The sequence below is a fragment of the Agelaius phoeniceus genome, chromosome 14 (assembly GCF_051311805.1).
Source record: "Agelaius phoeniceus isolate bAgePho1 chromosome 14, bAgePho1.hap1, whole genome shotgun sequence".
NCBI classification, from domain to species: Eukaryota; Metazoa; Chordata; class Aves; order Passeriformes; family Icteridae; genus Agelaius; species Agelaius phoeniceus.
In genome coordinates this window covers 12,160,944-12,178,180 of record NC_135278.1, presented here as the reverse complement: position 1 = coordinate 12,178,180, position 17,237 = coordinate 12,160,944, and the positions used below count along the sequence as shown (strand labels likewise).

Here is a 17,237-nt window from a genome sequence, read left to right as displayed (position 1 = left end):
AAACTTTAATACATATGCCAGTAAGGTATCTCGACCATAAATTACACTCATTTTATCAGTCTACAAATGGGTTTATCAGTCCACAAATGGGTTTGTGCTAAGATTTCAGACTGCTTCATTTTTGCTTGGCTAACATTTGTAACTTCTACAAACAGTTTTATGACCGAAATTGTTTCAGGAGGAAGTGCATGCATTTGTGGAACAGCATGTTTATAAGTCAAACACACATTGTGAATTCTTTCTATTTGGTAAATAAACTCACCTTATTTAAAAATTAAGCAGAAAAAAAATTCTTTCCAACTTCATAAAGGCTTGCTAGCACCATGGTGCTTTTTCCCTCACCTTGAGTTTAATAAAATTAAATACTCACATAAACTCATGTATTTTTTTATCTGCCTACCAAATTAGCCAATACAAATTGTCACTGAAGTGATCATTTCCATGTACCAAGAGCAAAAGGTTGTACCAGTCCTAGACATGATAGGCCCTGGTCCTCTGAACTACCCTAGAGAGGGACTATTCCAAAGCAGAGCTGGCTGAATATCAAATGTGCTTTAAAGAACATGAAATAAATACGTGACAATCTGATGAACTTTAATGTTCAATTATACTTGCAGCAGGGAGTAATTAGTTGAATATAATAAAAATACTCCTGAGTGTGTGGTGAAAGTCACTTAATACCATAATCTCAAGATTTTAGACCCTCCTAACACACAATGGTTTTGCTTTGTTCAGTAACAAAGAGATGGGATACAGAGGTGGTCTGTGTTCTAGAAGAGCAGAGAGGAGCTGCCAAGTGGAATCACCCAGAAGTTGTGAGATCCTAAGCAAAAAGAATTTGCAGTAACTGCTAAGCAGCTGACACTGCTCTTGCCAGAAAGTACCAGCCAGGTAGTGAACACACCACTGTGCTTGGCTTTGGAACAAGAGGAAGAACAAAATCTCTGGACATGCACAAACCTGCCCTGCATGAGGAGCATTTATTGCTCAAAGCATAAGCCCATCATCACAGTTCTTACAGTCCTCCAGTGCTCCTCAAGATCATAACTGCTGCACTGCCTCTTTAAATACATCTGCAACACAGGAGCCATGAAACCTACAAAATTATCTAAACTATGTTTAGATGTTGTCCACACCTGAAAATTGACCAGCTATTAAAGTGAACTAATTTCTTCCTTTGCTCCTACTAGGCACAATGGAAAGTAAAACAAAATCCTGTGACTAACTATTTATTTCTACACTGAACAAAGAAAGCAAGGACTAAATCAACTTTTAAATGACTAAGAAAGGAAACAAATACCATGAAATGAGAATTACCTAAATAACAAGGATGGTCTGTAATTAATTAAAACTATTTCAGCAATTCCTGCAATAAACTGCCATGTTGTACTCACAGCTTACTGTTCTCAGGAGGTGTAGACAGGAACTAGGTGTCAAGAAAAACAAGCTATGTAGATATAAACAGCTATCTGCCACATTTTAAATCTCTTTACTCTGTGATTATGATTTATAACTTTATTCCCTCCTTTCAAGATTATTTGAGAACACATCTTCCCTAAGGGAAATATCCTACAGTTGAAGACTTTGAATCTGCTACTGTTTTATGACAGCTAAAGACACAATAGAGGATGGCTGTGCAATCACACAGAAGTGCTCAAAGCCCTCCTAGTTCTGCACAGAACTGTTAAAAGCTTGACTTCCAAGAATGAACCCAAGATACCAGGGAGAACTCCTCACATGTTCTCTGCAGTTATAAGTGTTAGTAAGCTTTTTGAAAGGTAGCAATAACTGTCAGATGAGCAAAGAGAGGAAAAGAAACACTACAGAAAAGCTCCCTTTGAAGCAGTACTTTACTTTGCTCCAAAGGAAGCCCAATTCAGAGGTTATTTTAAAAAAATAAAGTTAGTCAAGGTACATCTTTTCTGCAGTGCCTCCCAGGGACTGACAGCTATGTACTTTATGAGACTCAGCACATCACAAGCTGGCTGCTTGTTTTCTATCATCACCTAATATTTTCAACTGCAAAATGCTCAGCCCCCAGTGAGGAAGTCTGAACTCAAAACAGAAATCAGGGAATTTAAACAGCAAAGCAGTGCATACATAACACTAAACAGGAGTGTATTTCCACCTTTCACTTGCAATAAGCAAGATCAGACAAGAATTAGCAATCATCCTGAATAGAAAAAGCTAACTTTTCCCTTAGTCACTGGAAATGTTGCTGTAAAACTGACCCTTTACAGACAGCTCCCTACTCCAAAAACAGCATAAGAGGAGAAGCAAACATCTTTCACCAGGATGTAACAGAAAATAAAGGAAAGCATTTGTAGCAAAGCAACGCTGGCAGCTGTAGTTTAAAATCCAGTAAATGACCATGGTGCTCCCCCTGGTGACAACAGACGGGCCGAGGTACCTGCGGTGAGAATCAGCCACTGCAATAAATCCTCCTGCTTCGAAAAACTTAGCAGCAATTCTACTCCCACTGAAGTAGGATCAGAAAGACTCTCATGAATTATCATGCTTTAGCTTCAGGAATGTGTTCTACATTATCAGAAATAGGTTCTAACACCAGTGATGCTGCCAGGTGTAAGTCACTGCAGCATGAAGGAAAGAGCATGAAATGAGATTTCAGAACAGAAATGTGGATTTGGATTTATATTTATATTTGATTTCAACACTAGAGAAACGATTTGCAATGGATGAATGTTCCAGAAGGAGGTGAAAAAAGGAAGTTTTCTACCCAGTAGGTCACAGGATCTTTAGGAACACATACAAAGGATCTCAGGAAACCAAAGTGTAACTAGTTTTGCACAGGAAAATGTTTGGGTGAAGTCTACAGTTCAGGCCAGTATAGTAGAATGGGTTGAGGATGGCAAGCCCATAGCCAATACTCCTGGCAATTAGGTAAAGCAAACTTTTCAATTGGTTTTGCCAGTGTGGAAATCACTCAGCTTGTGCCTTGTTTGGCCATCAAATGAAACCTTCGCAATGCAGTGAAACTGGTTACACTTGAGAGAGAAATGAAGAAATGCTTAAGGATGGCTGATAAGAGATTCATAACACCATTGGCTGTGCCCATGTAACCCTGGTGACAGGCAGGGTTTGCCAGGAGATCAGACCCAGCTGGTACCTGATAATGAACTGCTGCAACAGGACAGACTGGGAAGGTTCTGGCAGTCAGAGTGTGAGCATCAGCTTCCCTGCAGCCCCTGGGTGCTGTCCAAGGAAACATCAGCCCTCACTATGAGCCAACATCCCAGTGGGTCAAGGTCCTTGGAAACATTTCAATTTGGTTTTTGTTGCAAAACATTCCACACTGTCACTCACCTTTGGGTGAAAACAGAAAAAGCACACAAGCAGACTGCTCAGGTGGAGGCACAGCACCACCAGAGCAAGAGCTTCCACAGTCCTGTTCACAACAAGTAAAGATCTCTCACAGTTTGACAAGACTTGCTGTGATATGCAGCACTTTCACCCTGTCCTTCCATCCCCTGACATCTACAGAAACTGGGATATCAACACTTGGTCAGTTTTAACTTCTGTCAGTGTTTAATGAGAATCAACTCCCAGAAGTGTTTGATGAGCCATAGCCAAGACAAAGAAGGCAGTTTTAGATCCCTGAGCTGCTGCAGGAAACTTTCTGCACGCTGAGGAATACATCCCTATGCCAGCTATCCTCTTCTCAGGTTTTCAGGATTTTTTTACTGGACACCAAAGGGAAAAAGGAGGTTTTGCAATACTTCACTTCAAACTTCAGTATTGCAGAAGGCAAATTTTGTTCAGGGACACGACTTCTACAAGCTGGCAAGTGTCCTCACTCTTGCCTGCTCAAAGACTGCCATGCTCTTGCTGGTGCTGAGCATAGACATAAAAAATACCTCAGGAACAGGAATCAAAACAAAAGACAGACAGCTTTAAGTACATGACCTTGGGTTATACAATTCACAACAATTAATTGCTTGCATATGAAACCATTCTTGTCAGATTTTGCAGTTAACAAACCCCTTTAGCTAAGGGGGGACCAGTTTGCTTTCTGCCATCAAGAACAATTAAGATATGCCACTTTATTGTTATTTTATGCCTGTGCAGTGACAGAAAATTTGTATTTTCTGCCTGTGAAGAGTGACTTCACAGGCCCTGTACATGAATCCCCCTCCTCTGAAGAAGACACCACATCATTTCATACGAATATCTTTGCTATATCATTAATTTTAATTCCAACCTGTACTTCAATATGCACATAACTATTTTCAAATACAATGAAAACTTAAATTCAACAGCATCAGAGCTTTCAGTAAATCCTTCACAACTTCAGAAAAATCTCTATAAACATTGTGTAAAGTAGATACAGAATGTACAGAGAATGGTTTTCTATACAAAAGTGCATTTTAGCAATACAATTAGAAGAGAACCTGGGAAAAAAAACCCTCAATTTAAGCAATACCATATACTCTAATCTATACCCTCCTCTCTCCCCCCCACAAAAAGAAAGAAAAAAAAATCAACCCTCCCACCTTCCCCTTGCTTTGGTTATTAACTATATTCAAGGCTTCCACATTACAATTTTATTTTTTTTACACTGGACTATTTATTTGTAATTTGGAAATGTTTTAAAGTTAGCCAGATGAGAGAGAATGCAAATATGATTCATCAGAGTTAACAGTCAAAATAGACAAACTTTGAATATTACATAGATTTGCTCTTGATTGATTAATAAACTAATCTTTGCAATCCTTAAATGGACAACTGCTGACTTTTCTGTGCCCTAGAATTGCAAGATCAGTAAGCTTAAGAAAATTAAACCAATAAATCTAACATTTGCCATGAAAATCTGGCTTATATGAATGAACTTTAAAAGCTCCCAAAACAGTCAGGTTTATTAATATTTATAAACCAATGCATCAACTGATTTCAAAGTTGAAGGAGTGTTAGGAGAAAAGAAATGGCTTCAGGCCATTCAGCATAGATAAACAGTAAATATTACCATTTTTATTTTTCTGTGTTGTATATGCACTCTGATGTAAATGCATGTAAGTAAGTTCAAGCAGGTTGGTTGGTTTGTTTTCTTACCAGAGAATGATCTTCACAGGTTTCAAACCACAATATAAGAACTAAAATTTGAGCCCAGGAAAGTCTTGTAAAGAATTTTCCTGCTCTTCTGAGTAAGCACCTCATACTGAGCACATTGTAACCATCTTTTTATCAGCTTCCCAGATTAAAAAAAAAATAGGTATTTTAACAAAAGATGACATTAGATACACAGAAATCAGCCAAGTTTGTCAGGCAGCTTTCTTCCTCATATTTAAAATCATATTAGAAAATAATGTTCTCTCTTGTTTACAGTCCTATTGCAATCAGACTTTCAGTGCTCCTTCTAAGCCTTTTTAGAGAAAAAGTTACCATGGAAGCAAACTGTTATCATTACAGAGTGTAAATTGTTTACATCCACACTGCAGTGGGTACAAAATTCCTACAGACACAGTTTTAGTACCATGAAGCCATGTAACTATGAGCTTTTTCCTGTGTGTCTCTGTATTGCTTTTAAGCTTGACATTTTTTCTCTATTAATAAAAAACAGGGTTTTGATTTATTTTTTAAGGAAAAAAAACTCAGTAAGGATGCATTATTTTAACAGTCTGTTACTATTCTTCATCAGAACCCAGTAGTTACACCTATAGCCACAAAGGCCATAACCTGTATCAGCAAGATCAGATTTCACTGACATTGCAACTGTTTGACTACTACCACAGGTATTTCACAGAAATTAATAGATTTAGATTGGAAAAGTCCTTTTAGGATCATCAACCCTAAATCTAACACTGCCAAGCCCACCACTAAACCATGGTCTAAGTGCCACATTTACATGTCTTTTAAAACCACCATGGACAGAGTCTTCCTGAGTAAATGTTGAGCATGCTGCAGGGAAAAACATGAATCTGACAAAAAACCTTCCCCCACCACAAAATGAGTGTGCCACTGCAACTACAGAGGATGAGAAAGCAAAAGGAAAAAAACCTCAGATGTGTAGAAGTATATGAGAACTGAATGCCACAGTCACTTCAGGCCTGATTCTCTGAGATCAGGGAGAGACAACATTGTATCTCTGAGTACTTGGCAAAGAACATTCAGGGTAAGCAAGATGTTATTCTGCATTCTTACCAGAACATTCAGAGTTTTGTATTCTTTGTATTCTTATGAGCATCCTGGATCTATGAGATCACAGAGCTATAAATTATTGGCATGGAATTCCTGGAAATCCACTCTCTTCTATCATTTTAACTGTCAAACACATGACTGAAGTACCTGCTGGAGACAACACAGCACAATCAGCTATTCTGGCACCCAGGACCTTTTTGTCCAATGTAACAGATGAGCAACTGGACCCATCTAATCACTTAGAATAATTTATACTTACATGCTCACACTATGATGGAAATACTATCCTCCCTCATTTCAGGATCTCTGGAAGCTAGGAGACAGGTGGCCAGAATGAACTGTACCCCATCAAAATGATGGGGTCTTCTCTCAATAAAACCCTGAGGCATTTTAAACTCTGAATAACTGCTGAAACAGAATAAAGTGAACACACTTTCATGCTCCACCACACTGAGATATTGCACCTTCCTTACAATTCACTTCAGAGTTTTAATTCTCTACAGTACAAAGTGTGCATTTTTCTTCAGAAAAAAAAATTCAATCACATTTCAAAGTCACTGCAGAAAATAAAGGTTGTACTGAAATGTGAGTGTACATATGGTGAAGTATTTCATGATGAATTCATCCATTACCATGGAAGAGTTTAACAACCACACCTTGAAATTAGCCAAATTGATAGCAATTGAATTTTATCTTCTGTACAAGATATTTGAAAGAAGCTCCAGATTTAAGTCAATCGAAATTCTCAGTAAAGTGTATACTGTTAAGAAGTTTTCAGTATTGATTATACAGGAGGGAGGCATCAATCAGCAACAGCACAGTACAAGCAAATACTGACAGGTGACAGACACTTGTGGATATTGGACAGAGAACTGGCCATATGGGACAGCTAACTTGAGCTTAAAATGACATTACCTGGCTTTTAGTCAGTCAGTGGCCAAGCCTGGGGACCTGCTGTAGAGCAGCACTAAGTTCAAACATATTAGTTTGACTATTTATTACCCCATTATTTACCCCATTTATTTCTGAGCAGAACTCTTTCAGAGGCCATTGTTCAGATAATTTACTGGTCAGTTTATTTTGAGGCTAAAAGGAATGCCACTTCTGAAAGAAAAATATTTCAGCTGTCAGGGCTAGCAAGTCTGTGCAGGGCATGGAACATTAATGTCAGTAGTCCTAAAGCTGACCATGCATTCTGCAGGGTTGGGCTACATCCTGCAATTACAGACACCTGTGGCCACACTAAACTGTCAAACTCCTTAATTCAAGAGCAAAATTAAAGTAATGAAACATCAACATTATAAAAAATTATTTCCTAAACTCAGAACTCAAAATACTTTTATACACTTTTCAATTTCACATTAAAATTTAGAACTATCATTTTTATGTCTGCCATGGGGGAAGGAGTTCTATAAAAGTAGTTCCAAGATAAAAACTAAAATCAGCTTAAAGATTGTCAGAATTGAGAAAAAGGTTGAAACTACTACTGTTTCCCTACCTGAAAGCCACAATTTTACCTAATTTTCTTATCATGAGAAATTTCAAAAGCTGATAGACAACAAAAGGAGAATTCTGATACATGTCATGGTGTAACGACCCACACAGAAGACAACCTCAGCTAAACATACAATTTAAAAAGTACAGCTGCATTAATTAAGTTCTCCTGTCAACAATATGAATCAAATATATTTAGATATGCTTCTAGGGAAGAAAACCTCTGAAGTTGTGTGTCATTTGTTTGCACCTCTGTTTCCAGTAGTGTTTTTAGCTATTTTATGTAGTGTCCTAGACAACTTAATTGCAGGTTAGTGTATTTTCAATGTATAAATGTGTTTTTATTGGAATCTTTTCAAAGAAATACTAGAGATGTTCTGGTGAACCATTAGTAATAATCGTAAGATACTGAGCAACAAAATAACCTTCTGAAGACTAAGTCTGCAATTATTTTGAGGGGTTTTTTAATTTTTAGTTGGTTGCTAAGAACTACATTATTAGGCAGTATTTGTATTACAGATTCTCTGGATTAGAAGTCCTGTTTTCTGTTTTCTGTGTAGTTTAATTTAAATCACAACTTTTAGAAAAGTATCAACAGTACTTTGCTTTTGTACAAACCAAGAGCAAGGCTGAAGAAAGCCCCACAGAGCAAAAGATTTTTCCTCATGCTAAACAATCTTCCTAATAATGGAAAAGGAGGACAGAAAAAGTCAAGTGTAATACTAACTCAAAGCTGGAAAAAAACTAAAAAAGCTGAAGCATAGTAATGCATGCTTTGTGTCATCCAAAATACCCCTAGACTTACGTGCAAGTAAGTTAGCATGTTAGCCAAGTTCAAATTTCCTTAAAATCACATCTATTCAGCAGCTTTTCAGAAGACAGGTAAGTTTCTGAATTCTTGGTTGCAAAATTAGTCTCAAAAAGCTGAAGTTACTCAATACTTAGACCTTCTTAGCAGAATTACACTTGAGAAAAGATCTGGTTTGTATTGTTAATACTAATCAAAATTTGGTCAAGAAATATATGTAAACAATAAGGATAATACATTTAAGGCTTAGAAAGAACACTGATAAATTCACCCCTGTCACATTAAAACATCCACATCTCCTTCATGGTCCTCCTCAGTCACTTTTAAAGACAGCACTTCTTCATTAAGAAATAATCCACTCAGTCTTTCCTTACGAGCCTGTCTTTGCTCTTTCAGCTGTCTCTTCCGTAAGGCCTTTTGCTGGAGTTTCCGTTGCTTGGAACGTTTCTGTCAAAATACAGACGAGACAAAACATAAGATTTTGTTCTGTAAATTATAAAAAACACCTCTAAAGCTGGAAAATATAAATTAACCTCTAAAACAACATCTGCTCTGAAAAATAACAAATACGAATTCTCAGCGGTGGTGTAAACATTCATCCAAAATCATACCTAATATTAAAATATTAAGACCATTTATCACAACTGAATTCTGAGGCACAACATTAACCTGTGATGTTGCATAGTCAAGTCTTCAATTGAAAGAATCTTTATTGCTGGAGAAATTTTACAGTCTTACATTAACAAACCCAAGATGCCGAAGAGCAAGAAAGAACTGCTCCTCTCCTTCACACTTGAAATTTAAATTATGGGAACAGAAGGAGTGCCACAGTTCTGCTTTAAATGAGACATGCTTCAGAGGGTCCCTTCTCACCAAGGAATCTCATGAGACATGCTCAAAAGATAAAGAACATTAAAAAAGCCTGATGAAACTTCTAGTTGAGAAAAAAACCATCACGGGTGTCTCTACTGTCCAGAAATCATGCCTAGATTACAGTGATCATTCTTAAACAGTTTTTTCCTTAAGTTAGATACATAAGCCCTTATTCAAGCCCATTCAACTTATCCTAAACAAAAGGAATTAGAATATCTACCACATACAAACACCAGGCTTTTGGTTAGAAGTGATGGGAAGAGCACAAGTTTAAACTCCTTATGATCATTGGCTTAGACAGACAACTCAGTTACTCTGCTCCTTCAGGACAAACATCCCAGGTAAGATCCCATGAGCAAGCTTCAGGAGTTAAGACAGCTTAATTAACACAGCCACACATAACTAGAAACTTTACTTTGGAATCCCGGATTCTCTCTGCAGCACTTGTGGACAAATTGCTGTCACTGTGCGCCCGACTCATGTTGGCACTGGAGTTGGAGGCGGAGTTGGCAACGCTGGAGCCGCTGCTGCTGGCTGAGCTGACCATGCTGGCACTGCTGCTGCTGCCACTGGCACCACTCACACCACTGGTACTTGCACAGCTGTAGCTGCTCCTTTTCCAGCTCTCCCTTGCAGACCGCTGGCGAGGTCCGTGCTCCTTGATATAGTTTCTCACCTTTAGAACAGAGGCAGCAAAATTACTGTAGTTTGATTAATGCTGCACTGAGATACTGCTTTTCATGGAAAAAAACACAGTCTAATAATGATGAAGTTATTGGGTCAGTTCAGTTAGGCTTTTAAAACATTTTCTTGTGGCTGCTTAAATCACAAGCAGTCTGGAGTCACCCAGAGAACTTAACTATGTGAACATTTGTGACATTTCACTATGGAAGGAAGAAAAATATGTAGCAAGGGCTGGGGGATTCTTTTCTCTCCTGCCTGTCAGGTTTGTGACTATGTAACAATAAATTATTATTTTAACAACAAAAAGGAATATCAGTCAAGTTCAACTGAATTAAGGTATTTACTTAATGTATCAAACCCCTTTATTTTGCCAGGTATACTCAAACCAAAGAGTGTAAATAAAGAAGCACTTTTCTGCTTTAAGATGACACAAAATGTTTGAAATATGAAACCAACCAAGCCCATAAAAGCAGTGAATATTTTCTATTTTCAACTTTATCTTCATCATTATCAGTGCAACACAGAGGAGTTCAGCTTGTATGGACATTGCATCTCTTCCCAACACCACATCTCAATAACTCAATGACTGAGAAAAGAGTAGAATGTATCTACTCTATCAGCCAGTCACCCTTCTTGGTTATAATTTGCATCTTCTAGCATTTTTAAAATGCATTATTCTCTATCCCTTTCTACATGAAACTTATGGTCTTCCCTAATGAATTCCAGTCTTTTGGGGTCTTAAATGCTAATTTACATACAGTGAGCAAATGAAGACTCTCAGCTGGCTGATGGTCATGAAGTGGAGTACAGTGCCATAACCAACACCAGGTCCACAACATGACCCATTACACACTCACCAGCTCTGGCTTAACACACAATGAGAATATACAACCAGTCTTATGTCAAGGTTTAATACATACAAATATGCTTTTGAACTCTATTTTCTGTCACTGACAGTATTGTACTCTAGTGTCTCTCTCTACATCTAATGATTATGCATAAAAATTGATCACAAGTCCTTAAGATTTTGCAATATATAACCAGATGCTGAAACCTTGAAGTCAAATGTACAAACCTTAACTCACCTGTTTCAGTTTTTCATCTGTGAGACAATTCAATTCAATAATGAATTCACTATCTGTAGGTGAGATCTGAGCAGTAGGATCAATAATTTTAATAATATCAAGTTGCTCTCGAAGGCCCATCTCTGTACTGACTTTGCGACTCAAATATTCAATATATTCAACCTAGGACCCAAAGAAAGGCAGGTCATTTTGAGGTATTACTAATTCTAAATGAGAAACAGAAAACAGAACTGACAGAATAAAACATGCTCAAATATCATGGTTCTAGCCTTAAAAACTTAGGGTGAAAACTTGGGTATCCTTAAAAACTTGGGGTGAAAACTTGAGTAGGCATTAAACTGCTATACTATACATCAGTTTTATTGAAATAAGTTATAATTGTGTAAATTGAAGTATTCTATTTTAAAGTATTTTTGGATCTAGAGGAGGCATTAAACTGCCTCCTCTAGATCCAAAGGATGAGGTTTAGTTTTAAGAATCAAATAGTACTGCACAGGTCTGCATTTACACCTACAGCAAACAGGATGGGCTTTAAGTTGTGTCTTTTAATTGGAAGTTCTTCTGTACATTGCAGTTCTCACATAGGAAAAAAGTCACCTGTTCATCATTTGTCATTGCACTCCATGGAAGCTCATCAAGATTCCTGTGCTTGTTTTTCTTTTTGGGAAGCAGACAGGGAGAGCTTGGAATACTTGGTATAACATCAGAGAGCACATCACTCCCACTTGCAATGTCGCTGCCAGGCAACTTGTAACATGCAAAAGGAAGAACAAAGCTTTAGAATAGAGTAGGCAGATTGTAAATTATTCTAACACTATTAACAATTCAAAACATACCATCAAATTAGCAAAGCATTGATTATCTCTGTACTTTAACAAACTCTTTCTAATTACTCATAAACCTGCAATACTCCCTTGAATCTTCCCGTAAACAGCAAGTGCAGCAAACTCAATTCACACTATTCTGTACTCATCAATCCTCTTTAAAAATTTTTGTTTAAGAAAACACAGACTGAAGTTGCATTTCAACTATTTCCCTTTTCCATCAGTGGAAACTGTCCATTACAATCTAAACCTAAATCTAAACTTCCCATTTTGGAGCATAAGTCTGGTTTAAGGAATAATTTTAACGTAGGTCTGTAATTCCTACCAAACTCCATAATTACACAAGAAAATGCAATTTAAATCACTGTCATTTGCCTGGAAGCAACTGAGAACTTCAGCTAGCTTCATTTATACAACTGATATGTGATTTCTGAATGCACTTCCAATTAAAGTGGGACAGCTGGATTACTTGGGCTCAGATTCTGTCAGATAACACCATAAAGAGCTATAAAAAAGCCTTCCCAAAATCCTACAAATCTAATCAAGTAAGTCTCTTAAGAAAAGTTTGTTTTAAAAAACAAAGAGGAATAAAAAAGCTGGTTACCAATCAAACATACTGTCAGCTAGCTAAGACATAGGAAATGGCTTCTTATCAAAACAATTGCCAAGTGTATCAGGCAATCAAAATCTCACAATTCAATAAAGCTCTGAATCTTTGGGATCCAACCTGAGCTGTTCCTACAGACTGCATTATACACACACACTTGTAACTTCAGTGCTATAAAATACATTGTTGAGACCAGCAGCTGGACTAAGACAGTCGGAAATTCAAAGCTGATCTCAGTACACGTCTCAAGTTCACTTGCATCTTCTGGAACAGGATTTGAACTTTCCTGAAATCAGTTTTCAGTTCCTGTACTGTCCTTACAAGACTCTCTACATGCTCTGACTAAGCTTTATGACAAAATTTTCAAGTATTCCCCAAAAAACTCTGAAGGCCTATGCTGCCTATTTCAAAGTCATGTATACTGATGATATATCAGTATATATTCACAGCTGATTTAGGTCTTTAATACAAAAGGTCAGTTTAGGTCTATAATACATTAAAAATGCATATCACATTTGAAAATCTGCTGACAGGGAAGACTATCACAAATTAGAAATACCCAGCAAGGACTGTATCCAGCACAGACTTGGGAAAAGGATGTGATTCACCTTCCCATTCTGGTGAGACAAAATGAGCTCTGTACTCTTACTGGGGTAGAAAAAATACTATAGAAATAAGCTATGGCAAGAGTTTGTACACTTTACCTAGAAAGTATCAGTAGGACCAGACATCTATAACCAGATTTCATTAGCAGGGCAGATCTTCAGTACAAAGGGTCTAAGCTCATGGCTACAAGAAACACACACTGGTCTCTAAAACCAAACGACCATAATATGTAAGCAACTTTCTTTGGAGAGCTGACCTTCAGTCTCCCCTCCTGATTAAGGAGGTTGGAATAAAATGAAACAAAATATTTTTTCTATCATTCAAGATTCAGATATGCACTCCTATGTTCAGTAGTTACAAGGAAACAAGTGCTGAGGTCACTTGGTTTGTTCAGAAGAGGAGACTGAGGGGAGACTTCATAGCTGCCTACAGCTTCTCAAGAGGGGAAGAGGAGAGGGAGGCAGCAATCTCTCCTCTCTGGTGACCAGTGACAGAACACAAGGGAACATCAGGATGCCAGGTCAGGGGAAGTTAAAGTTAGGTATCAGGAAAAGATTCTTCCCCCAGAGGCTGCTGGGGAAGTGGAACAGTGGAACAGGCTCCCCAGCCTGACTGAGTTCAAGGAATGTTTAGGCAACACTCTCAGACACAGGGTGTAACTTCTGGGCTTGTCCTGTGCAGGACCAGGAGCTGGACTTCAGTGATCCCTGTGGGTCCCTTTCAACTCAGGATATTCTATTCCATCACTTTTCAACTACAGCTAAATCCAGTATGCAATAGTCTACACAAAATTTTACATTTCCAGTGGAACCAGTTTACCTGCCACTCAAACTCACTGTCTGACCAATCCCAGTAAGTGCTGATAGAAGAGGAGACATCACTGCAGACACTGCCCTCAGGGAACAGATCAAAAGAGGTGAACTCCTGGTCATCCAGCAGAGAGTAGCAATCATCCTGATCCCCCACGGACACGGATGAGAACAGCTCCTCGCTGCACTCCGAGCTGGCCACGCTCGTCCCACAAGATGTCAAGTTCCACCTGCAAAACAGGACAACACAATTAGAGAGCAGCAAACCTTGGCATCATGTGTCCTCAGAAATTCCTTTAAGCCTAAAACTATCTCCAATTTGCTAGTCAGTGATACTATACATCAGTACACGATACATTTTATTGAAATAAGTTATAACTGCATAAATTGAAGTATTCTATTTTTAAGTATTTTTAAAAGTACATCAACAACACCAAAGGGAACACAGTGTTACAAATATCAAGGCAAAAGTCCATATACAGTTAGTATAATTACACCTTTATTTTCATATATTGTCAATTTCTACCCCAGAACTATGACTCCTGTAGGATGGAAATTGACCCTTTTTTGCTGCTAGTCGGGTTTTTAAAACACACTGGTCTAAAAAAAAATTTCCATGTATTGGGATATTTAAACTTCCATATAAACTGGAAAAAACAGAAGTAAGTAATTAATCAATTTGACTTCAGGACAAATTGAAGTCAAGAAGAAATTCCAGGTTGATAGTCCCCCACAAAATTAAGGCTTACTAAGGAAACACATTATGGACCTATTGTTCACAACTCTGAATGGCAAAACCATCAGATCAGACATGGCACAGTGCAGGATGGGGAAGTGACCTGTGTGAAAATGATACCATGCCAAAATAAACACTTTTTTGCCTCATTACAAAGCTAGTTGAAGTTGTTGCTAAAGGAAAGCTGTTGAGAACTCAATTTTCACAGAACAGATTTTTTACTCTAATGTGAGTAAGCCAGAATGTACCAAGCTCATGAAATCAGTCTCCATATCTGGAACTTATTTTACATATTGGAGAAAAGTAGGTCGAGACAAATATGAGTCAGCACAGCACTGCAATATGGCCAAAACAATTTGAAAAGGGGTTCTAAAATGCACCACACAAACCCACACAATCAACTCCTGTTCCATCAGCCTGTCCACTTCAGCCTGGCTAACTAGAAAACACTCTTCTATCCAACTGAGAAATCATATCACCAGAAAGGCTGGTCCTCAATCTCATTAAACTGCATACCAGGCTGGCTAAATATGTTTGTGATGGATTCACTCCCACACCTACTTGGCAGATGTGAATTTATCCAATGTTAAAGACATTTCCAAAACTTTCCTCGTAGCAGATTCAGGAGTTCTTGCCCTGCCTCCCTTTCTGCATCCCCCATAGATGTGCAAAGCCTTGCTGGTACAGACTCTTGTGGGCAAGGCAATCCATGGGCAATGAGCAGAACAAGACTGTGGTGACACAGCACAGTACTCAACATGAATACGGTTTCAGAATCCATGAAATAATAATGAAATGAGAGATAGAGTGGACAAAGTTCCCAGACATATCAAAAGTATGAGGTACAGGGGCTCTAGCACCAACAAACTACACAGATACTCCAGGTGCAGGCAGCCAGCCTCACCTTCTCATGGCTGGGGGGCTGCTGTGCTCCCTGGGGTGAACTGCATTAATGACAAAGGGGAACTGCATTAAATTACTCCTAACTTCAAAGAACAGAAAGCCTTATGTGAACACCACGGACTGAGCTGCACATCTGCAATGGCTTAATCAGTGCAAGACAGGGCATGTCCTTTTCCAGAGAAGTCAAACAACCCCTCAAGATGCCTGGGTTACAAACCTGGGCTTGGAGAAAGAGCAAACCTGAGCAACACACTTGGGAAGGCAACACAGAGAAATGTACAAAATTAATTAAATGCAAATTTGGTGACTATCACACATTTATTTACAGATATTATAAGAATATATCTTACTGCTCATGTCTTATGACTCAAGAACTATACTATGAGAGTGCATCATGTTTGATCAAGACTCTTCATGCTGAATCATTTAAGAATGTATAATTAAAAGTTTGCCCTTGTGAATGACACTTTTAAAGTGCAATTTTCATGACTTGATACAAATTCAGTCTTCATAATTGTGTCACAGAAATACTAATAACCCATAAAAGAATCTTGCAAGACTGGAACAGAAATGTTGGAGATACATATGTTGGAGACTAAAATCTCATAGAGTATTCTCAAAGAAAGCTATTGCTATATTCAAGCTTAATACTACATATTAGTAGAATTGGGTTCTTAGGAAAGCAGGACTGTGATTTTGATTTTATGAACACAACTGGAATTTCTTTGCAGAGCTGTACTAGCACTTCTACAAATTACAGGCAGAATAATTTGCCCTTAATTATTTGCATGGGGTGGAAATGTTTCTGCAGGAGTCAGTGGAGTCACCACGCCGCCTAACTCATTCTGAATCTTTAAAGGTCTGGCTGGTCTGACCATGCAAGTCTTATAAACACACCATTCTGTAGCTGCCTACAGCCTTCAAAAATTCAAAATCTCGAAAATTAAGAAACTCAGACTGAGGGTAGGAGCATCCTGATTCAAGTGGATGGTGTCCCTGCCAGGGCAGGGGAGTTGGAGCTACATGACCTTTAGGGTCCCTTCCAACCATTCTGTGATTCTATGAAAAAGCACATCTTACAAAACCCACCCAGCTCACACTGTCAACCGTAACGTGATGAGCCGAAGCCAGGGAAGGGTAACCCGGCAGGGCGTGGGGAGGACACGGGGGGCACCTGCAGCCCGGCCGTGCCCGGCCCGCCCCGGGCAGGAGCAGGGGAAGGATGCGCGGCCCTGTCAGGGGCGGCCCCGACCCCGCCGCGACCCCCGCACCCGTCCCCGGCCCTCAGCATCACCCGGCCCGGCCGCCCCGAGGCGCCGAGCGGACCTGTTGGAGTGGAAGCGGTGCAGAGGGTCGGTGCGGTGGCAGGAGGAGAGCTGGCAGCCGAAATCGCTGACGTCCAGGCAGCCCTCCTCGCTCAGGCTCAAGCTGCCGCCCCGCGGCGGGTGCTGGTGCGAGAGCAGCGGGCACGGCTCCTCGGGGGTCAGGAACTTCTCGTACGGCTCCTCGGTCATGGCGGCGGGCGCGGGGGCGGCGGGAGCGCCTCAGGCGGCGGCGGGAGCGCCTCGGGCACACGGCGTCGGCGGCGCCGCCATCAGCGGCCGGTCCCGGGACGCGCCGCGCTGTCGCGGCCGCTGCTTCCGGCGCCGCGCCCC

The 17,237-nt window shown here is 39.5% G+C and overlaps 1 protein-coding gene across 1 annotated transcript; it reads right to left on the bottom strand.

The window, feature by feature from the left end:
• Window positions 1-4,186: 4,186 nt before the first annotated feature.
• Window positions 4,187-17,232, bottom strand: FAM199X (family with sequence similarity 199, X-linked). The gene is made up of 6 exons (XM_054641486.2): window positions 16,909-17,232; window positions 13,954-14,173; window positions 11,695-11,844; window positions 11,098-11,259; window positions 9,744-10,004; window positions 4,187-8,902 (listed from the first exon to the last, which is right to left on the bottom strand). The coding sequence occupies exons 1-6, from the start codon at window positions 17,094-17,096 to the stop codon at window positions 8,732-8,734; spliced, it is 1,152 nt and encodes a 383-aa protein (XP_054497461.1). The 5' UTR covers window positions 17,097-17,232; the 3' UTR covers window positions 4,187-8,731.
• Between the last annotated feature and the right edge of the window lie 5 nt (window positions 17,233-17,237).

Bases quoted from the DNA above. Each gene is read 5' to 3' on its own strand.
- FAM199X (XM_054641486.2), bottom strand. From the start codon at position 17,096: ATGACCGAGGAGCCGTACGAGAAGTTCCTGACCCCCGAGGAGCCGTGC. The intron at 11,845-13,953 runs GTAAACTGGTTC...GCATGTTACAAG, and splicing joins ACAGTGAGTTTGAGTGGCAG to TTGCCTGGCAGCGACATTGC. The intron at 11,260-11,694 runs GTGACTTTTTTC...TTTGGGTCCTAG, and splicing joins CAATGACAAATGATGAACAG to GTTGAATATATTGAATATTT.